At 54.2% G+C, this 22,250-nt stretch overlaps 1 protein-coding gene across 1 annotated transcript in view; it reads left to right on the top strand.

Moving 5' to 3' along the window:
- The window catches only part of LOC139250305 (vacuolar protein sorting-associated protein 37C-like), a gene marked incomplete at its 3' end in the record, with an annotated part of 34,805 nt that extends 12,783 nt beyond the window's left edge, over window positions 1–22,022 (top strand). The window contains exons 2-4 of the mRNA XM_070872798.1: window positions 5,183–5,308; window positions 16,406–16,577; window positions 21,940–22,022. Of these exons, the coding sequence (XP_070728899.1) occupies window positions 5,189–5,308; window positions 16,406–16,577; window positions 21,940–22,022 (375 nt within the window). The remainder of the gene's footprint in view (window positions 1–5,182; window positions 5,309–16,405; window positions 16,578–21,939) is intronic.
- Window positions 22,023–22,250: the final 228 nt, after the last annotated feature.

Below are 22,250 nucleotides of genomic sequence, written 5' to 3'. Positions count from 1 at the left end.
CTTTTTTATTTTTACGCCAGACAGGAATGTACAATTGTTGTAGTTCATCCATGCGGTCTCTAAATGTCTGCCATTGCCCATCCACAGTCAACCCCTTAAGTATCATTCGCCAATCTATCCTAGCCAATTCAAGCCTCATACCTTCAAAGTTACCCTTCTTTAAGTTCTGGACCATGGTCTCTGAATTAACTGTTTCATTCTCCATCCTAATGCAGAATTCCACCATATTATGGTCACTCTTCCCCAAGGGGCCTCGCACAACGAGATTGCTAATTAATCCTCTCTCATTACACAACACCCAGTCTAAGATGGCCTCCCCCCTAGTTGGTTCCTCGACATATTGGTCTAGAAAACCATCCCTTATGCACTCCAGGAAATCCTCCTCCACTGTATTGCTTCCAGTTTGGCTAGCCCAATCTATGTGCATATTAAAGTCACCCATTATAACTGCTGCACCTTTATTGCATGCACCCCTAATTTCCTGTTTGATGCCCTCCCCAACATCACTACTACTGTTTGGAGGTCTATACACAACTCCCACTAACGTTTTTTGCCCTTTGGTGTTCTGCAGCTCTACCCATATAGATTCCACATCATCCAAGCTAATGTCTTTCCTAACTATTGCATTAATCTCCTCTTTAACCAGCAATGCTACCCCACCTCCTTTTCCTTTTATTCTATCCTTCCTGAATGTTGAATGCCCCTGGATGTTGAGTTCCCAGCCCTGATCATCCTGGAGCCACGTCTCCGTAATCCCAATCACATCATATTTGTTAACATCTATTTACACAGTTAATTCATCCACCTTATTGCGGATACTCCTTGCATTAAGACACAAAGCCTTCAGGCTTGTTTTTTTAACACCCTTTGTCCTTTTAGAATTTTGCTGTACAATGGCCCTTTTTGTTCTTTGCCTTGGGTTTCTCTGCCCTCCACTTTTCCTCATCTCCTTTCTGTCTTTTGCTTTTGCCTCCTTTTTGTCTCCCTCTGTCTCCCTGCATTGGTTCCCATCCCCCTGTCATATTAGTTTAACTCCTCCCCAACAGCACTAGCAAACACTCCCCCTAGGACATTGGTTCCGGTCCTGCCCAGGTGCAGACCGTCTGGTTTGTACTGGTCCCACCTCCCCCAGAACCGGTTCCAATGGCCCAGGAATTTGAATCCCTCTCTGCTGCACCACTGCTCAAGCCATGTATTCATCTGTGCTATCCTGCGATTCCTACTCTGACTAGCATGTGGCACTGGTAGCAATCCCTAGATTACTACTTTTGAGGTCCTACTTTTTAATTTAGCTCCTAGCTCCTTAATTCGTTTCGTAGGACCTCATCCCTTTTTTTACCTATGTCATTGGTACCAACGTGCACCACGACAACTGGCTGTTCTCCCTCCCTTTTTAGAATGTCCTGCACCCGCTCCGAGACATCCTTGACCCTTGCACCACTACATCCCTGTAGATCATGAGCTTGGTGGTAGATTTGAGGGCCTGGTCTTCAAACACTTTTTTCCTCAGAAGTTCGAAGGCTGTAATGGCGCACTGGAGACGATGCTGAATCTCCGCCTCAGTGTCTGCCTTTGTTGATAAGAGGCTCCCGAGATATGGGAAATGGTCCACGTTGTCCAGGGCCGTGCTGTGGATCTTGATGACTGGGGGGGCAGTGCTGTGCGGTGAGGACAGGATGGTGGAGGACCTTTGTCTTACGGATGTTAAGCGTAAGGCCCATGTTTTCATATGCCTCAGTGAATACATTGACTATACCCTGGCGTTCAGCCTGGAAAGTGTGAGGTCATGCACTTTGGCAGAAAAAAATCAAAGAGCAAGTTATTATTTAAATGGAGAAAGATTGCAAAGTGCTGCAGTACAGTGGGACCTGGGGGTACTTGTGCATGAAACACAAAAGGATAGTATGCAGGTGCAGCAAGTGATCAGGAAGGCCAATGGAATCTTGGCCTTTATTGCAAAGGGGATGGAGTATAAAAACAGGAAAATCTTGCTACAGTTATACAGGGTATTGGTGAGGCCACACCTGGAATACTGCGTGCATTTTTGCTTTCCATATTTACGAAAGGATATACTTGCTTTGGAGGTAGTTCAGAGAAAGTTCACTCGGTTGATTCCTGAGATGAGGGGGTTGCCTTATGAAGATAGGTTGGGCCGATACACATTGGAGTTTAGAAGAATGAGAGGTGATCTTATCGAAACGTATAAGATTATGAGGGGGCTTGACAAGGTGGATGCAGAGAGGATGTTTCCACTGGTGGGGGGAGACTAGAACTAGAGGGCATGATCTTAGAATAAGGGGCCGCCCATTTAAAACTGAGATGAGGAGAAATTTCTTCTCTGACGGTTGTGAATCTGTGGAATTCGCTGCCCCAGAGAGCTGGAGAAGCTGGGACATTGAATAAATTTAAGACAGAAATAGACAGTTTCTTAAACGATAAGGGGATAAGGGATTAAGGGGAGCGGGCGGGGAAGTGGAGCTGAGTCCATGATCGGATCAGCCATGATCTTATTGAATGGCGGAGCAGGCTCGAGGGGCTGTATGGCCTACTCCTGCTATTTCTTATGTTCTTATGAGGAGAAACATCTCCAGTTCCCTGCCCGCTCCCCATAACCCTTCACTCCCTTACCGCTCAAAAATCTGTCTATCTCCACCTTAAATATATTCAATGTCCCAGCTTCTACAGCTCTCTGGGGCAGAGAATTCCACAGATTTACAACTCTCCGAGAGAAGAAATTCCTCCTCATCTCAGTTTTAAATGGGCGGCCCCTTATTCTGAGACTATGCCCCCTAGTTCTAGATTCCTCCACGAGGGGAAACATCTTCTCTGCATCCACCCTGTCCAGCCCCCTCAGTATCTTATACATTTCAATAAGATCACCTCTCATTCTTCTGAACTCCAATGAGTATAGGCCCAACCTGCTCAACCTTTCTTCATAAGACAACCCCTTCATCTCAGGAATCAATCACTTGAACCTTCTCTGAACAGCCTCCAATGCAAGTATAACCTTCCTTAAATACGGAGACCAAAACGATATGCAGTACTCCAGGTATGGTCTCACCAATGTACCAATGAAGTTTTTATATATATATATATCACTCCAACGAGCACAAACGAAAGATTTGCATTTCTATAGCACCTTTCATGATTTCGGGGCATCCCAGAGCCTTTACAGCCAATTAAATACTTTTGGAGTGTAGTCACTGTTGTAATGTGGGAAACGCAGCAGTCAATAAGCAAACAGCAAGCTCCCACACACAGCAATGTGATAATGACCCGATCATCCGTTTATTTTGTGCTGTTGGTTGAGGAACAGATATTGGGCCCCAGGACACAGGGGATAACTCCCCCGTGCTCTTCTTCAACATAATGGCGGTGGAATCTCTCAACGCCCACTCGAGGGGGCAGAAGGGGTCTCGGTTTAACTTCTCAACCTGAAAGACAGCATCTTGGACAGTGCGGCGCTCCCTCAGTACTGCCCCTCCGACAGTGCGGCGCTCCCTCAATACTGCCCCTCCGACAGTGCGGCGCTCCCTCAGTACTGCCCCTCCGACAGTGCAGCGCTTCCCTCAGTACTGTCCCTCCGACCGTGCAGCCCTCCCTCAGTACTGCCCCTCCGACAGTGCGGCACTCCCTCAGTACCGCCCCTCCGACAGTGCAGCACTCCCTCAGTACTGCCCCTCTGACAGTGCAGCACTCCCTCAGTACTGTCCCTCCGACATTGCAGCCCTCCCTCAGTACTGTCCCACCGACCGTGCAGCCCTCCCTCAGTACTGCCCCTCCGACAGTGCGGCACTCCCTCAGTACCGCCCCTCCGACAGTGCGGCGCTCCCTCAGTACCTGCCCCTCCGACAGTGCGGCGCTCCCTCAGTACTGCCCCTCCGACAGTGTGGCTCTCCCTCAGTACCGCCCCTCCGACAGTGCGGCGCTCCCTCAGTACCTGCCCCTCCGACAGTGCGGCGCTCCCTCAGTACCTGCCCCTCCGACAGTGCAGCCCTCCCTCAGTACTGCCCCTCCGACAGTGCGGCACTCCCTCAGTACCGCCCCTCCGACAGTGCGGCGCTCCCTCAATACCTGCCCCTCCGACAGTGCGGCGCTCCCTCAGTACTGCCCCTCCGACAGTGTGGCTCTCCATCAGTACCGCCCCTCCGACAGTGCGGCGCTCCCTCAGTACCTGCCCCTCCGACAGTGCGGCGCTCCCTCAGTACCTGCCCCTCCGACAGTGCGGCACTCCCTCAGTACCGCCCCTCCGACAGTGCGGCACTCCCTCAGTACCGCCCCTCCGACAGTGCGGCACTCCCTCAGTACCGCCCCTCCGACAGTGCGGCGCTCCCTCAGTACTGCCCCTCCGACAGTGCGGCACTCCCTCAGTACCTGCCCCTCAGACAGTGCGGCGCTCCCTCAGTACTGCCCCTCCGACAGTGCAGCGCTTCCCTCAGTACTGTCCCTCCGACCGTGCAGCCCTCCCTCAGTACTGCCCCTCCGACAGTGCGGCACTCCCTCAGTACCGCCCCTCCGACAGTGCAGCACTCCCTCAGTACTGCCCCTCTGACAGTGCAGCACTCCCTCAGTACTGTCCCTCCGACATTGCAGCCCTCCCTCAGTACTGTCCCACCGACCGTGCAGCCCTCCCTCAGTACTGCCCCTCCGACAGTGCGGCACTCCCTCAGTACCGCCCCTCCGACAGTGCGGCGCTCCCTCAGTACCTGCCCCTCCGACAGTGCGGCGCTCCCTCAGTACTGCCCCTCCGACAGTGTGGCTCTCCCTCAGTACCGCCCCTCCGACAGTGCGGCGCTCCCTCAGTACCTGCCCCTCCGACAGTGCGGCGCTCCCTCAGTACCTGCCCCTCCGACAGTGCGGCACTCCCTCAGTACTGCCCCTCCGACAGTGCGGCGCTCCCTCAGTACCTGCCCCTCCGACAGTGCGGCACTCCCTCAGTACCTGCCCCTCCGACAGTGCGGCACTCCCTCAGTACTGCCCCTCCGACAGTGCAGCGCTCCCTCAGTACTGCCGGGCTCGATTAACGGGCTCGAGTCTGTGGAGTGGGGCTCGAACCCACAACCTTCTGACTCTGAGGGCGCGGACGCTAGCCACTGAGTCGCGGCGAGACCCTCGTGGCCCGAGGGAGCAGCCAGGACCAGGTAAAGCTCGACGACTCACTCTGCCTCTCTTTAACTCGCAGCTCCCGATGGAAGAGCTTCAGTCGGTGCCACTGATGAACAAGCTGCGGGGGCTGAGCCGAGAGGAGCTGGAGAATATCCTGAACAGCACGGAGCAGCAGGAGGGCCTGGTGCTGGACAGCGAGGAGGTGAGCGAGCAAGTGCGTTTGAAAAGTCTTCCCGGGTGGGGAATGTGCCTGGATTTATCGCCCGTGCCGTAGTTGCTTCTTGAGAATCTGGTGGTGGGCCCACTTCTTCAACCTAAAAAGTAGCAGCTGGAGTTTCCAGATGATGTTGCCCAGGGGCAGCATGTCGATGAGAAATCGGAGGGTTGATCCTGGGGGGACACCAGGGAGAACGATGTGGGAGGGGGCAGAGAAGCCGTCGCAGGTACTCCTCGGGCTACGATTAGACGGATAAGAATGGAACCAGGCGAGTGCAGTCCCACCCAGCTGGACGACACCAGACATGAGCTCTGGCCACCAGAACAGCCCAACCCACAATGGAGACACAAACGTCAACAATGTGGGCCGCCCCGACCTGTGTGAGAACACCAACGCGGGTCGGGGCTAGAAATAGAGCTGGAGCGCCGGGCCCTGGAACATTGTGGGGCGGAGGTGCGGCGAATGAGGGTTCGGGCCCAGGGGACAGCACGGGCCCAGCCCACACTGCGGTATTTGTGTGGGCGCACTAGGTCCGTGCAGCAGAGCTGGTCTCCAGTCGTCCTGGTTCAACCCTTGCCACTGGACCAAGACCCAGCTCTGTCAAGCCCCGTGTGGTGGCTGGTGTGCAACGGTCACCCCACGTTAAAAAAAACCCACCCACAGGCATCTTCCACCCCCTCAACTGGAGATCAGGACCTGGAACATCGGGTCCGTCATTGAAACATCTGTGAACCCATGTGGAAGCAAGTCATCCTCGTTCCAGGGACCGCCTGTGATGATGAATGTAGTAAAGCACCTCAAGGTGCTTCACAGAGCATTATCAAACTAGATTTGGCACTGAGCCCCATGAGGAGATATTAGAACATTAAAATTTGGAGCAGGAGTAGGCCCCATGGCCCCTCGAGCCTGCTCCGTCATTCACTGAGATCCTGGCTGATCATCAACCTCAACTCCACTTTCCCGCCCCATCCTCATATCCCTCGATTCCCTTAATACCCAACAATCTATCTACCTCAGCCTTGAGTGTACCCAACGACTGAGCCTCCACAGCTCTCTGAGGCAGCGAATTCCAAAGATTCACCTGAGGAAGTTTCTCCTCATAACATAAGAAATAGGAGCAGGAGCGGGCCATACGGCCCCTCGAGCCTGCTCCGCCATTCAATAAGATCATGGCTGATCCGATCATGGACTCAGCTCCACTTCCCCACCCGCTCCCCATAACCCCTTATCATTCAAGAAACTGTCTATTTCTGTCTTAAATATATTCAATGTCCCAGCTTCCACAGCTCTCTGAGGCAATGAATTCCACAGATTTACAACCCTCACAGAAGAAATTCCTCCTCATCTCTGTTTTAAATGGGTGGCCCCTTATTCTAAGATCATGCCCTCTAGTTCTAGTCTCCCCCATCAGTGGAAACATCCTCTCTGCATCCACCTTGTCAAGCCCCCTCGTAATCTTATACGTTTCGATAAGATCACCTCTCATTCTTCTGAATTACAATGAGTAGAGGCCCAACCTACTCAACCTTTCCTCATAAGTCAACCCCCTCATCCCCCGAATCAACCGAGTGAACCTTCTCTGAACTGCCTCCAAAGCAAGTATATCCTTTCGTAAATATGGAAACCAAAACTGTACACAGTATTCCAGGTGCGGCCTCACCAATACCCTGTATAACTGTAGCAAGACTTCCCTGCTTTTATACTCCATCCCCTTTACAATAAAGGCCAAGATACCATTGGCCTTCCTGATCACTTGCTGTACCTGCATACTATCCTTTTGTGTTTCATGCGCAAATACCCCCAGGTCCCGCTGTACTGCAGCACTTTGCAATCTTTCTCCATTTAAATAATAACTCAACTCAGTATCAAATGGCCAACCCTGTACCCTGAGACTGTGAGCCCTGGTTCTAGACTCCCCAGCCCAGGGAAACATCCTCTCTGCATCTACCCTGTCAAGCACAGTAAGAATTTTGTATGTTTCAATAAGATGCCTCATTCTTCTAAACTCTAGAGAATATAGGCCTAGTCTGCTTAATCTCTTCTCATAGGGCAATTCCCCCCCATCCCAGGGTTCAATCCAAGGAAGGATATACTTGCCTTGGAGGCAGTACAACGGACGTTCACTAGATTGATTCCTGGGAGGAGAGGGCTGTCCTATGAGGCGAGATTGTGTAGAATGGGCCCTATACTCTCTGCAGTTTAGAAGAATGAGAGGTGATCTCATTGAAACAGACAAGATTCTGAAGGGGATTGACGGGGTAGATGCTGAGAGGATGTTTCCCCCGGGCCGGGGAGTCTAGAACCAGGGGGCTTTGTCTCGGGATAAGGGGTCCGCCATTTAAGACAGGGATAAGGAGGAATTTCTTCACTGAGGGTGGTGAATCTTTGGAATTCTCTGCCCCCGAGAGCTGTGGAGGCTCAGTCTCTGAATACATTCACGGCTGAGATCGATAGATTTTTTGGAGTCCATGGGGAATGAAGGGAGATGGAGATCAGACGGGAAAGTGGACTTGAGGTTGATGGTCAGCCAGAATCTTACCAAATGGCGGAGTAGGCTCGAGGGGCCGTAGTGCTGACTCCTGCTCCTATTTCTTATGTTCTTAATCCAGTGAAACTTCATTGCACTCCCTCCAAGGCAAGAGAAACCGCTGCAGTCCGTGTGCTGAAGGTGCTCCCACTTTTGGGAGTGTAGTCACTGTTACAATGCAGGAAGCACGGGCAGCCAATTTGTGCACAAGCAAGCTCCCACAAACAGCAATGTGATCATCACCCGATCAGCTGTTTTCGTGATGTTGGTTGAGGGAGGAATATTGGCCAGGACACCGGGGATAGCCCCCTCTGCACTTCTTCCAATTGTGCCCTGGCATTTTTTACGTCCACCCGAGAAGGCAGATGGGGGCCCTTGATTTAAGGTCTCATCCAAAAGCCGGTACCTCCGACAGTGCGGCGCTCCCTCAGCACTGCCCCTCCGACAGTGCGGCGCTCCCTCAGTACTGCCCCTCCGACAGTGCGGCGCTCCCTCAGCACTGCCCCTCCGACAGTGCGGCGCTCCCTCAGTACTGCCCCTCCGACAGTGCGGCGCTCCCTCAGCACTGCCCCTCCGACAGTGCAGCACTCCCTCAGTACTGCCCCTCCGACAGTGCGGCGCTCCCTCAGTACTGCCCCTCCGACAGTGCGGCGCTCCCTCAGTACTGCCCCTCCGACAGTGCGGCGCTCCCTCAGCACTGCCCCTCCGACAGTGCGGCGCTCCCTCAGCACTGCCCCCCTCCAACAGTGCGACGCTCCCTCAGCACTGCTCCCCCCTCCAACAGTGCAGCTCTCCCTCAGTACTGCCCCCCCTCCAACAGTGCGGCTCTCCCTCAGTACTGCCCCCCCTCCGACAGTGCGGCGCTCCCTCAGCACTGCTCCCCCCTCCAACAGTGCAGCGCTCCCTCAGCACTGCCCCCCCTCCGACAGTGCGGCTCTCCCTCAGCACTGCCCCCCCTCCGACAGTGCGGCTCTCCCTCAGTACTGCTCCCCCCTCCGACAGTGCGGCGCTCCCTCAGTACTGCCCCCCCTCCAACAGTGCAGCTCTCCCTCAGTACTGCCCCTCCGACAGTGCGGCTCTCCCTCAGTACTGCTCCCCCCTCCAACAGTGCAGCGCTCCCTCAGTACTGCCCCCCCTCCGACAGTGCGGCGCTCCCTCAGTACTGCCCCCCCTCCGACAGTGCGGCACTCCCTCAGCACTGCCCCCCCTCCGACAGTGCGGCACTCCCTCAGTACTGCCCCCCCTCCGACAGTGCGGCACTCCCTCAGTACTGCCCCCCCTCCGACAGTGCGGCTCTCCCTCAGTACTGCCCCCCCTCCGACAGTGCGGCTCTCCCTCAGCACTGCCCCCCCTCCGACAGTGCGGCACTCCCTCAGTACTGCCCCCCCTCCGACAGTGCGGCACTCCCTCAGTACTGCCCCCCTCCAACAGTGCGGCACTCCCTCAGTACTGCCCCCCCTCCGACAGTGCGGCACTCCCTCAGTACTGCCCCCCTCCAACAGTGCGGCGCTCCCTCAGCACTGCCCCCCCTCCAACAGTGCGGCACTCCCTCAGTACTGCCCCCCCTCCAACAGTGCGGCGCTCCCTCAGCACTGCCCCCCCTCCGACAGTGCGGCGCTCCCTCAGTACTGCCCCTCCTCCTCCGACAGTGCGGCGCTCCCTCAGCACTGCCCCCCTCCAACAGTGCGGCACTCCCTCAGTACTGCCCCCCTCCAACAGTGCGGCACTCCCTCAGTACTGCCCCCCCTCCGACAGTGCGGCGCTCCCTCAGCACTGCCCCCCCTCCAACAGTGCGGCACTCCCTCAGTACTGCCCCCCCTCCAACAGTGCGGCACTCCCTCAGCACTGCCCCCCCTCCAACAGTGCGGCGCTCCCTCAGAACTCCCCCCCCCCCCTCCGACAGTGCGGCGCTCCCTCAGCACTGCACCCCCCTCCGACAGTGCGGCGCTCCCTCAGTACTGCACCCCCCTCCGACAGTGCGGCGCTCCCTCAGTACTGCCCCTCCTCCTCCCACAATGCAGCGCTCCCTCAGTACTGCCCCTCCGACAGTGCAGCACTCCCTCAGCACTGACCCTCCGACAGTGCGGCGCTCCCTCAGTACTGCCCCTCCGACAGTGCAGCCCTCCCTCAGCACTGACACTGGAGTGTCGGCGTTGATTCAGCTCCTGCGCCTCGGGCGTGTGGTGACTCCGAGAGAATGCCGCCCATGGAGCCAGGACCGCCAGATTCAGCAGTCGGTGCCTGGGGTTGGGTAGGGATTGAAATGGAGTGGTATGGAAGGCCTTGGCAGAGGCTGGTGCTGCGGTGGGAATTTCCCCTAACTGCGGTGTTGACACGCTCTTCCGTTATCAGATTGTTGTGTGCCTCCCGATTTATTTCCTGAAATCTGACCTCGCCGTAGCAAGCGACATCGCTGTGCTGGCGAACTGTTGGCAGTGAATGTTGGACCTGCTCCGTGTGTGTGTGTGTTTGTTTCTTTGTATAACTCCCTCGTCTCGGTCAGTAATGCTCCCCCGGAGTCAGACGTTCGTACGATCCAGCCCCCTTGCTTTGGAGCCTCGAGCAGAGGTGGGGGCAGAGGGTGGTTGGGAGGGGTGGGTGCTGCATTGTCGGAGGGGCCTGTGATTTCTCACCGCCGCCCCCCCAATCCCGCATTGTCCGGGCCAACATTCGTCCCTCGGCCAACACCCTCCGAACAAATGAACTGCTCTGCACAAAATGGCTGCCACGGCCCACTCCACGACGGAATCCGTTGTACGCCAAGCACCGAGGGGTTTTATTTCGGAACGATGTGAAGAGGCTTCATGATCAGTGCTGAGACCAGTGCTCTCGCTCGTGCTCTCTCTGACAGATACTCTTGTTTATCCTTGTGCTTTCTCTCTCTTTCTATCTCTCTCTCCCTCTGTCAATCTCTCTCTCCCTCTGTCAATCTCTCTCCCTCTGTCAATCTCTCTCCCTCTGTCAATCTCTCTCCCTCTGTCAATCTCTCTCCCTCTGTCAATCTCTCTCCCTCTGTCAATCTCTCTCCCTCTGTCAATCTCTCTCCCTCTGTCAATCTCTCTCCCTCTGTCTCTGTCTATCACTTCGTCGGCTCCCTCCCTCCCTCCCTCCCTCCCTCCCTCCCTCCCTCCCTCCGCCGTTCCACCCTCCCTCTCCCTCGTCTCTCTCCCCTCTAGAAAGCAGACTCAATGCAGCGTGCCCTCTGCTGAGCTAGCTGGTCACATGTATGGAGCATTGAGAGACAGCGTGCTTTAAAATCATCCTCCAGTTGTCCCTCAGTGGGCATCGCGCTCGCCTCTGAGTCAGCAGGTCATGGGTTCAAGTCACACTCCAAAGATTTCAGCACAAAATCCAGGCCGACACTCTCATTGCCAGTACTGAGGGAACGCTGCACTGTCGGAGGGGCAGTACTGAGGGAGCGCTGCACTGTCGGAGGGGCAGTACTGAGGGAGCGCTGCACTGTCGGAGGGGCAGTACTGAGGGAGCGCTGCACTGTCGGAGGGGCAGTACTGAGGGAGCGTTGCACTGTCAGAGGGGCAGTACTGAGGGAGCGTTGCACTGTCAGAGGGGCAGTACTGAGGGAGCGCTGCACTGTCGGAGGGGCAGTACTGAGGGAGCATTGCACTGTCGGAGGGGCAGTACTGAGGGAGCGCTGCACTGTCAGAGGGGCAGTACTGAGGGAGCGCTGCACTGTCAGGGTGTGTGTATCTCCCCGTCTCCCTGCACAGTTATAGCTGTGTGAATGGGAGCAGGGATGAGTGTCATTACTTGAGACAGTCACTTTAACCAGGATGTGTTATTGACACTGGGTACAAAGCCTTCAATTACTCTGGTGTCCTCACTCACTTGGTTGCCAATTACATGAGTTTCGAGGATTAAGGGCTGGTCTAATTGAGGTGTTTAAGGTGATTAATGGATTTGATCGTGTCGCTCGAGGAAGAAAGTATTTCCTCTGCAAGTGGAATCTAGGACAAGGGTGAATTACCTTAGGACAAGGGTGAATTACCTTGAAACAAGGGCCAGGCCGTTTAGGGGAGCTGGCAGTAAGCATTTGATCACACAAAGGGTGCTGGAAATCTGGAACTCTCTCCCCTAACAAGCTGTTGAGGCTGAGTGTCGATTAGAAATTACCAAAAAAAGCTCTGATAGGCTTTTGCCTGGCAACAGTATCGAGGGATATGGAGCAAAGATGGCTAAATGGAGTTGAGGTACAGATCAGCCGTGATCTGATTGAATGGGCCTCCTCCTGTTCCTGTGTAACAGGCTCGAGGGGCTGAATGGTCTCCTCCTGTTCCTGTGTAACAGGCTCGAGGGGCTGAACGGCCTGGGGATCTGACGTCCCTCACTAACCTGCCGACTCTTGTCAACTGGTGATTAGCTGAGCGAGCGTGGGACACAGTTTGGCCTGGGCCCCTTCCTGCTCTGTGTGGTTCAAGGTTCTGCAATTACTGGAGGCACAGGGGCTGTTACACAAATCCCGGAAATGAGAGTTGGGCACAGCAGTGAAACTAAATACCTCGAGTTTCATCAGCGAGAGAGCGATTAGTGTTGGTGCATTTATTTCGATCATGGTGCACTGTCGGAGGGGCAGTACTGAGGGAGCGCCGCACTGTCGGAGGGGCAGTACTGAGGGAGCGTGCACTGTCGGAGGGGCAGTACTGAGGGAGCGTTGCACTGTCGGAGGGGCAGTACTGAGGGAGCGTTGCACTGTTGGAGGGTCAGTACTGAGGGAGCGCTGCACTGTCGGAGGGGCAGTACTGAGGGAGTGCTGCGCTGTCGGAGGGGCAGTACTGAGGGAGTGCTGCACTGTCGGAGGGGCAGTACTGAGGGAGTGCTGCACTGTCGGAGGGGCAGTACTGAGGGAGTGCTGCACTGTCGGAGGGGCAGTACTGAGGGAGTGCTGCACTGTGGGAGGGGCAGTACTGAGGGGGAGCAGTACTGAGGGAGCGCCGCACTGTCGGAGGGGCAGTACTGAGGGAGCGCCGCACTGTCGGAGGGGCAGTACTGAGGGAACGCCGCACTGTCGGAGGGGCAGTACTGAGGGAGCGCCGCACAGTCGGAGGGGCAGTACTGAGGGAGCGCCGCACTGTGGGAGGGGCAGTACTGAGGGAGCGCTGCACTGTCGGAGGGGCAGTACTGAGGGAGTGCTGCACTGTCGGAGGGGCAGTACTGAGGGAGTGCTGCATTGTGGGAGGTTTTTCTGATGGGATGTTAAACCGAGGCCCCGTCTGATCTCTCAGGTTGACGTAAAAGATTCCATTGCAGTATTTCGAATAAGTGCAGGGAGGAATTCTCCCAAGTGTCCTGGGCCAATAGTTATCTCTCAATCAACATCACAGTGAAACAGATGATCGGGCCATTAACACTTGGCTGTCCATGGGAGCTTGCTGTGTGCCAATTAGCTGCCGCGTTTCCCACATTACAACAACGACTACACTCCAAAAGCACTTCAATGGCTGTAAAGCCCATTGGCACGCCCTGAGGTGGTGATAGAAGCTGTAGAAATCCAAATCTTTCGCTCTCTTTGCAGCCTGGAAGGGTCCCTGATGAGAAGGTGGGCCAGGGTGGGGGATCTGATCTCTGCCCGCTCCACACGCATTTGTTTCGAGGGGGGCCGCAAAGGGTTAACGAGGCAGAGGGCTGCATCTGCGCTCGGTTTAATCCGCCTCGTACCGGTTCGACCGGGCGGGAACCCGCTAAACTGCATTCCACACGTACAGTAACCTGCACGGCAGCGTGGCAGGCTGACTTCCCTTCTCGCCTGAGCGGGCCAGGCCGCGAGTCCGTGACTCACAGCTGTCTGTTAACCCGCCAACACCCCAACCCACTGAGTGTTGGCAGGCTATTCGACTGCGCAGGCACCACAGCTGGAGCCTATCCTCGCGATGTGTACCGTGCGATCGCTTTATTTTCTTCCTTCTCTCTCGTTTTCACTCACTCTCCTCCGCCCTTTCCCGCTCTCGCTCTCTCTCTCTCCATGGTAGCACTCTCGCCTCTGAGTCAGAAGGCTGTGGGTTCAAGTCCCATTCCAGGAAGTTGAGCGCACAAATGTAGGCTGACACTTCCAGTGCAGTGCTGAGGGAATGCCGCTCTGTCGGAGGGGCAGTACTGAGGGAGTGCCTCTCTGTCGGAGGGGCAGTACTGAGGGAGTGCCTCTCTGTCGGAGGTGCAGTACTGAGGGAGTGCTGCACTGTCGGAGGGGCAGTACTGAGGGAGTGCTGCACTGTCTGAGGGGGAGTACTGAGGGAGCGCTGCACTGTCAGAGGGGCAGTACTGAGGGAGTACCACTCTCTCGGAGGGGCAGTACTGAGGGAGTGCTGCACTGTCGGAGGGGGAGTACTGAGGGAGCGCTGCACTGTCGGAGGTGCAGTACTGAGGGAGTGCCTCTCTGTCGGAGGGGCAGTACTGAGGGAGTGCCTCTCTGTCGGAGGTGCAGTACTGAGGGAGTGCTGCACTGTCGGAGGGGCAGTACTGAGGGAGTGCTGCACTGTCTGAGGGGGAGTACTGAGGGAGCGCTGCACTGTCTGAGGGGCAGTACTGAGGGAGTGCCACTCTGTTGGAGGGGCAGTACTGAGGGAGCGCAGTACTGAGGGAGCGCCGCACTGTCGGAGGGGCAGTACTGAGGGAGCGCTGCACTGTCGGGGGGGGGGGTGGGGGGAGTACTGAGGGAGTGCTGCACTGTCGGAGGGGGAGTACTGAGGGAGTGCTGAAATGTCGGAGGGGCAGTACTGAGGGAGTGCTGCACTGTCGGAGGGGGAGTACTGAGGGAGCGCTGCACTGTCGGAGGGGCAGTACTGAGGGAGTGCCACTCTGTCGGAGGGGCAGTACTGAGGGAGTGTTGCACTATCGGAGGGGCAGTACTGAGGGAGTGTTGCACTGTCGGAGGTGCCGTCTTTCGGATGAGACATTCTGCTCTCTCAGGTCCCATGGCCACTATTTGGAGGAAGGGCAGGGGAGTTATCCCCGGTGTCCTGGCCAATATTTATCCCTCAATTAACATCACTAAAACAGATTATTTGGTCATTATCAGGTTGCTGTTTGTGGGAGCTTGCTGTGTGCAAAATGGCTGCCGTGTTTTCCAGATCACAACATTGACTCCACTCCAAAAGTACTTCATTGGCTATAAAACGCTTTGAGATGTTTGGTGGTCGTGAAGGGTGCTATACAAGTGCAAGTCTTTTTTTCTTTCACATCCCTTCCCCAATCCCCTCTGCCTTTTCTCTCCCTCTCCCTCACTCTCCTCTGCCCTTTTTTTCTCTCTCCCACTCTCCACTTGACATGTACCGGGGGCACTGAGACACACACAGGGTGTACAGTACCAGACGGGAGTGAATCGTTACCCTTTACCCTGTGTATTGTATATGTACCAGGGGACACTGAGACACACACGGGGTGTACAGTACCAGACGGGAGTGAATCGTTACCCTTTACCCTGTGTACTGTACATGTACCGGGGGACACTGAGACACACACGGGGTGTACAGTACCAGACGGGAGTTAATCGTTCGCCTTTACCCTGTGTACTGTACATGTACCAGGGGACACTGAGACACACACGGGGTGTACAGTACCAGACGGGAGTTAATCGTTACCCTTTACCCTGTGTACTGTACATGTACCGGGGGCACTGGGACACACACGGGGTGCACAGTACCAGACGGGAGTGAATCGTTCCCCTTTACCCTGTGTACTGTACATGTACCGGGGGCACTGAGACACACACGGGGTGTACAGTACCAGACGGGAGTGAATCGTTCCCCTTTACCCTGTGTACTGTACATGTACCGGGGGCACTGAGACACACACGGGGTGTACAGTACCAGACGGGAGTGAATCACTGTTTGAGCACTGCCTTCAGTTACTGGTCTCCAGACTGGATTTGAACCCAGGCCCCAGCTCTCCCAAACCCACGACCTCCATCATCTAGAAGGACAAGGGCAGCAGGCGCATGGGAACACCACCACCTCCACGTTCCCCTCCCAGACACACACACCATCCTGACTTGGAAATATATCGGCCGTTCCTTCATCGTCATTGGGTCAACATCCTGGAACTCCCTCCCTAACAGCACTGTGGGAGCACCTTCACCACACGGACTGCAGCGGTTCAAGAAGGCGGCTCACCATCACCTTCGAGAGGCAATTAGGGATGGTCAATAAATGCTGGCACTCCCACCGCTGCCCACATCCCGAAAATGTGGCCTCCTTGCCTCTGTCGGGGCTTTCCCATCTCTCTCCAGACTGGGACCCTCTGCACTGGGGCCAGCTCACCTCCGCCAGGGGGCTCTCCGCACTGGGGCCCAGCTCACCTCCGCCAGGGGGCTCTCCGCCATCTCATTCCTCACTGGGGCCCTGCTCACCTCTATCATGGGGCTGCATGGTCTTCCTCCGCACTAGGACACTACTTATCTCGGTCGGGGGGGCTCCGCCATCTTCCTCTGCACTATGACCTGCTCACCTCGGGAGCCTGCTCACTTCTGCCAGGGGGCTCTACGCCATCTCCCTCCGCACTGAGGACCCTGCTCACTTATGTCTTGTCTGTCCGTCTCCCCTCAGGTGCAGAACCTCCAGCTGGAGCGGGAGATGTTGCTGGCGGCCAATCGCAGCCTGGCGGAGAAGAACCTGGAGTTTCAGCCGCAGCTGGAGGAGGGCAAGGGCCAGCTCCAGGACAAATACACGGAGCTGCAGAACCTGCACGACACGGTGCAGGAGCACAGGACGGAGCTGGGTAAGTGCAGTTGTGTTACACTTACACTCTCGGACCTTAGTTAGACCATGCTTCTATTCTGGTCTCCATATCACACTGGGAGTTACTGTGTACAATTCTGGTCTCCATATCACACTGGGAGTTACTGTGTACAGTTCAGGTCTCCATATCACACTGGGAGTTACTGTGTACAGTTCTGGTCTCCATATCACACTGGGAGTTACTGTGTACAGTTCTGGTCTCCATATCACACTGGGAGTTACTGTGTACAGTTCTGGTCTCCATATCACACTGGGAGTTACTGTGTACAGTTCTGGTCTCCATATCACACTGGGAGTTACTGTGTACAGTTCTGGTCTCCATATCACACTGGGAGTTACTGTGTACAGTTCTGGTCTCCATATCACACTTTAAATTTATGAACTTTTTTGATGGGGTAGACCTAGAGAAGATGTTTTCACTTGTGGGTAAGACTAGAACTAGGGGCTATCAATATAAGATAATCACCAATAAATCCAATGGGGAATTCAGGAGAAACTTCTTTACCCAGAGAGTGGTGAGAATGTGGAACTCACTGCCACAGGGAGTGGTTGTGGCGAATAGAATAAAGGCATTTAAGGGGAAGCCCGATAAACACATGAGGGCGAAAGGAACATAAGAAATAGGAGCAAGGGTTGGCCATTTGGTTCCTCGAGCCTGCTCCGTCATTCACGAAGATCACAGGGAAGTCTTGCTACAGCTGTACAGGGTATTGGTGGGGCCACACCTGGAATACTGCGTGCAGTTTTGGTTTCCATATTTACAAAAGGATATACTTGCTTTGGAGGCAGTTCAGAGAAGGTTCACTCGGTTGATTCCGTGGATGAGGGGGTTGACTTATGAGGAAAGGTTGAGTAGGTTGGGCCTCTACTCATTGGAATTCAGAAGAATGAGAGGTGATCTTATCGAAATGTGTAAGATTATGAGGGGGCTTGACAAGGTGGATGCAGAGAGGATATTTCCACTGATGGGGGAGACTAGACCGACAGGGCATGATCTTAGAATAAGAGGCCGCCCATTTAAAACAGATGAGGAGAAATTTCTTCTCTGAGGGTTGTGGATCTATGAAATTTGCTGCCTCAGAGAGCTGTGGAAGCTGGATCATTGAATTTATATAAGACAGAAATAGACAGTTTCTTAACCGATAAGGAGATAAGGGGTTATAGGGAGTGGGCAGGGAAGTGGAGCTGAGTCCATGATCAGATCAGCCATGATATTGAATGGCGGAGCAGGCTCGAGGGGCCGTATGGCCGCCTACTGCTCCTATTTCTTATGTTCTTATGTTCTAGATTCCCCCACAACGGGAAACATCCACTCTGCATCTATCCTGTCAAGCCCCCTCAGAATCTTTCGTCTCAATAAGATCTCTGTTGCAGAAACGGCTATTTCGCTAGACGTGTGACTAGTAGTTGCCTGCGACGGTTCTTGAGTTAAATGTTAAATGACACACTGGACAATGGCAATACCGTTAATGTTCGTTTAATACAGGACAGGACAGGACTCACTACTTACACTCTATAGTTCCCCAATACAGAAGTACAAGACTCACTACTTACACTCTATAGTTCCCCAATACAGAAGTACAAGACTCACTACTTACACTTTGTGGGCCCAAGTTTCCACACGAAAAAAAACGGGCGCCCCTCTGAGCTGGGCGCCTAAAAAAAAAAACTCGCGATTCTGGAGCGCCCTGCAGCTCCTTGTCTGTTTGGCGCGGCGCCCAGGGGGGCGGAGCCTACACTCGCACCGATTTTGTAAGTGGGAGGGGGCGGCTACTATTTAAATTAGTTTTTTTCCTGCCGGCAACGCTGCGCGTGCGCGTTGGAGCGTTCGCGCATGCTCAGTGTGAAAAAAACATTGCCACTCGGCCATTTTTGTAGTTCTTGGTAGCTGTTTAATTTTTGAACATTTTTTAATAAAAGTACATTGCCATCAGCACTGAGGCTTCTTGTCGCAGTGAGAAGGCTGCAGGAAGCCTCAGAAAGTTGAGCCAGCCGTTTCCTGACGACCTCCCCCCTTTGCCGTCGGGAAATGGCTCCTCAATTTTTGAGGCTTCCTGCAGCCTTCTCTCTTTCCCTCCCGCGTTCGGTCGGCTCCCTTCCCTCTCCCCCCCACCCCGCGTTCGTTCGGCTCTCTCCCCCCACCACGTTCGGTCATCTCCCTTCCCTTCCCCCCCCGCGTTCGGTCGGCTCCCTCCTCCCCTCCCGCCCGCCCGCCTGCGTTCGGGAACGGCTGCCTCGTTTTGTGAGGCTTGCTGCAGCATTCTCCCTGGCTGAAGCACTTTCACACAGGTAGGAAGATGGTTTATTTAATCTTTTCTTTGCTTATAAATGTTTATTCAGGTTGGATTTATTTGTATAATATTTGTATAAGTATAAATAAGGATTTATTGTAGAATTTAATAAGTTCCCTTCCCCCTCTCCCCCCCACCTCGTTCTGGACGCCTGATTTGTAACCTACACCTGATTTTTTTATGTGTAGAACAGGTTTTTTCAGTTCTACAAAAATCTTCACTGGCTCCATTCTACTTTAGTTTGGAGTATGTTTTCACTGTGGAAACTTTCAAATCAGGCGTCAGTGGCCGGACACGCCCCCTTTTGAAGAAAAAATTCTGTTCCAAACTAGAACTGTTCTACCTGACTAGAACTGCAGAAAAAAAAATGTGGAGAATTGCGATTTCTAAGATAGTCCGTTCTCCACCAGTTGCTCCTAAAAATCAGGCGCAAATCATGTGGAAACTTGATATAGTTCCCACAATACAGAAGTACAAGACTCACTACTTACACTCTATAGTTCCCCACAATACAGAAGTACAAGACTCACTACTTACACTCTATAGTTCCCCACAATACAGAAGTACAAGACTCACTACTTACACTCTATAGTTCCCCAATACAGAAGTACAAGACTCACTACTTACACTCTATTTAACTCTGGAGAAATGCGTTCCAAAAGGTGTTCCTTTTCGCTCTAACTATTCTCATTGTTACCCAATACATCCCCGGATGATCAATCCGGTCACTGTTCCTTCAAGGCACTGTCCTCTGGTCCCTGCTTCTGCCGAGTGTTGCTTCTAGGTTCTCGCTCCGGACCGTCCGAACTTGTCTATCTTTATAACCTTTCTTCTATCAGTTAACACATGTGAGTTACTATTAATTGCCTGCTTGTATTTAGAAGAAATACAGAGAGACATTCTGCTGTTATTGCAACCTGTCTCTCTCCTCCAAGAGTTATTACCAAGTCGGTGTCTTCGTTACCATGTGTGAACCTTATCTTGATCAATGAAGTATTTTCATCCATTCCCAACGCCCCCTGCTGTTCCCCCACAGCCGGTCCTGTTAATGGTAACTCCCTCCTGTCCATTGGCCTTCAGTCTGTTTTTCTTACAGCTGACCTTTCATTCAGTCATTAGCATTTGCCGGAACTCTGTTAATTGGCATTCAGTATCTGCACACTATCTCTTACCCAGGGCAACTCCTTTGAATTTGGCTTTATTATCCTGCAGCTTTACAACCTTATCTCATTCCCTTATCTCCTTCACCCTGAGCTCAATGCTTGCTTGTTTTTTTTTGTGCAAGAGAGTTCATTGGTTTTCGACCCCAGGTCTGAACTAACTTCTTAATCCTTTCTGATCTTTCCACAATCACCTCTCATCCTTCTAAATTCCAATGCGTATCATCATCATCATCATAGGCAGTCCCTCAGAATCGAGGAAGACTTGCTTCTGCTCCTGAAGTGAGTTCTTTGGTGACTGAACAGTCCAATATGAGAGCCACAGTCCCTGTCACAAGTGGGATAGATAGTCGTTGAGGGGAGGGGAGGGTGGGACAGGTTTGCCACACGCTCCTTCCGCAGCCTGCGCTTGATTTCTGCGCGCTCTCGGCGATGAGACTCGAGGTGCTCAGTGCCCTCCCGAATACACTTCCTCCACTTAGGGCGGTCTTTGGCCAGGGACTCCCAGGTGTCAGTGGGGATGTTGCACTTTATCAGGGAGGCTTTGAGGGTGTCCCTTGTAACGTTTCCGCTGCCCACCTTTGGCTCGTTTGCTGTGAAGGAGTTCCGAGTAGAGCGCTTGCTTTGGGAATCCCGTGTCTGGGGCATGCGGACTTTGTGGCCTGCCCAGCGGAGCTGATCGAGTGTGGTCAGTGCTTCGATGCTGGGGATGTTGGCCTGGTCGAGGACGCTAACATTGGTGCGTCTGTCCTCCCAGGGGATTTGTAGGATCTTGTGGAAACATCGTTGGTGGTATTTCTCCAGCGACTTGAGGTGTCTGCTGTACATGGGCCATGTCTCTGAGCCATACAGGAGGGCGGGTATTACTACAGCCCTGTAGACCATGAGCTTGGTGGTAGTTTTGAGGGCCTGGTCTTCAAACACACTCTTCCTCAGGCGGCCGAAGGCTGCACTGGCGCACTGGAGGCGGAATTGGATCTCGTTGTCAAACACAAACACAAGAACACAAGAATTAGGAACAGGAGTAGGCCATCTAGCCCCTTGAGCCTGCTCTGCCATTCAACAAGATCATAGCTGATCTGGCCGTGGACTCAGCTCCACTTAGCCGCCTCTGTCCACTTACCTGTCGATGCTTGCTCTTGTTGACAGGAGGCTCCCGAGATATGGGAAATGGTCCACGTTGTCCAGGGCCACGCTGTGGATCTTGATGACTGGGGGGGCAGTGCTGCATGGTGAGGACAGGCTGGTGGAGGCCCTTTGTCTTACGGATGTTTAGCGTAAGGCCCAGGCTTTCGTACGCCTCAGTAAATACGTCGACTATGTCCTGGAGTTCAGCCTCTGTATGTGCGCAGAAGCAGGCGTCGTCCGCGTACTGTAGCTCGACGACAGAGGTTGGGGTGGTCTTGGACCTGGCCTGGAGACAGCGAAGGTTAAACAGGTTCCCACTGGTTCTGTAGTTTAGTCCCACTCCAGCGGGGAGCTTGTTGGGCTTATGGGTATAGGCCCAACCTGCTCAACCTTTCTTCATAAGGCAACCCCTTCATCTCAGGAATCAACCTCCTGAATAGAAGTTGATGTTGAAGGGCTGAGATGTAGAGGGGTGGAGGAGGCTGATGTGGAGCATAAACACCGGCACGGACCTGTGGGGCCGAACGGCCTGTTTCTGTGCGCAAGGAGAACGGGCTCACGTCCAGTCTGCCGCTGCGCTTGCACAGGTTCAACCGCTGTCCTTCCCCAAACTGGATCCAGACAACTTCAGCCAAAACACAGAAATGTGCAGCCGATGCAGTCGGTGTCTGATGTGCGTTAGCCGAGGGATGGAAGATCAGGGAAGGGAGGCCAGTGAATAATGAAGACCGGGTGGACTGATTTTGCCTTTTGACTTCCACAGAGCGATTTCATGACGTGGCCGGCCCGGATTCTCTACTGTCAGTACTGCAAGCAGAAGGAGCCAAGATAGAGGAGGAGACGGAGGTGAGTACTGTGTTACTACCATCCCGGGGGGGGGTCAGTACTGTGTTATTACCATCCCGGGGGGGGGGGTCAGTACTGTGTTACTACCATCCCGGGGGGGGGGGGGGGGGGGGGGTCAGTACTGTGTTACTACCATCCCGGGGGGTCAGTACTGTGTTACTACCATCCCGGGGGGGGGGGGGGGTCAGTACTGTGTTACTACCATCCCGGGGGGGGGGGGGGGGGGGG

The sequence above is a fragment of the Pristiophorus japonicus genome, unplaced genomic scaffold (assembly GCF_044704955.1).
Source record: "Pristiophorus japonicus isolate sPriJap1 unplaced genomic scaffold, sPriJap1.hap1 HAP1_SCAFFOLD_369, whole genome shotgun sequence".
Classification (NCBI taxonomy): Eukaryota; Metazoa; Chordata; class Chondrichthyes; family Pristiophoridae; genus Pristiophorus; species Pristiophorus japonicus.
Note: the sequence above shows the minus strand (reverse complement) of the source record. Positions and strands in the feature narration are given on the sequence as shown.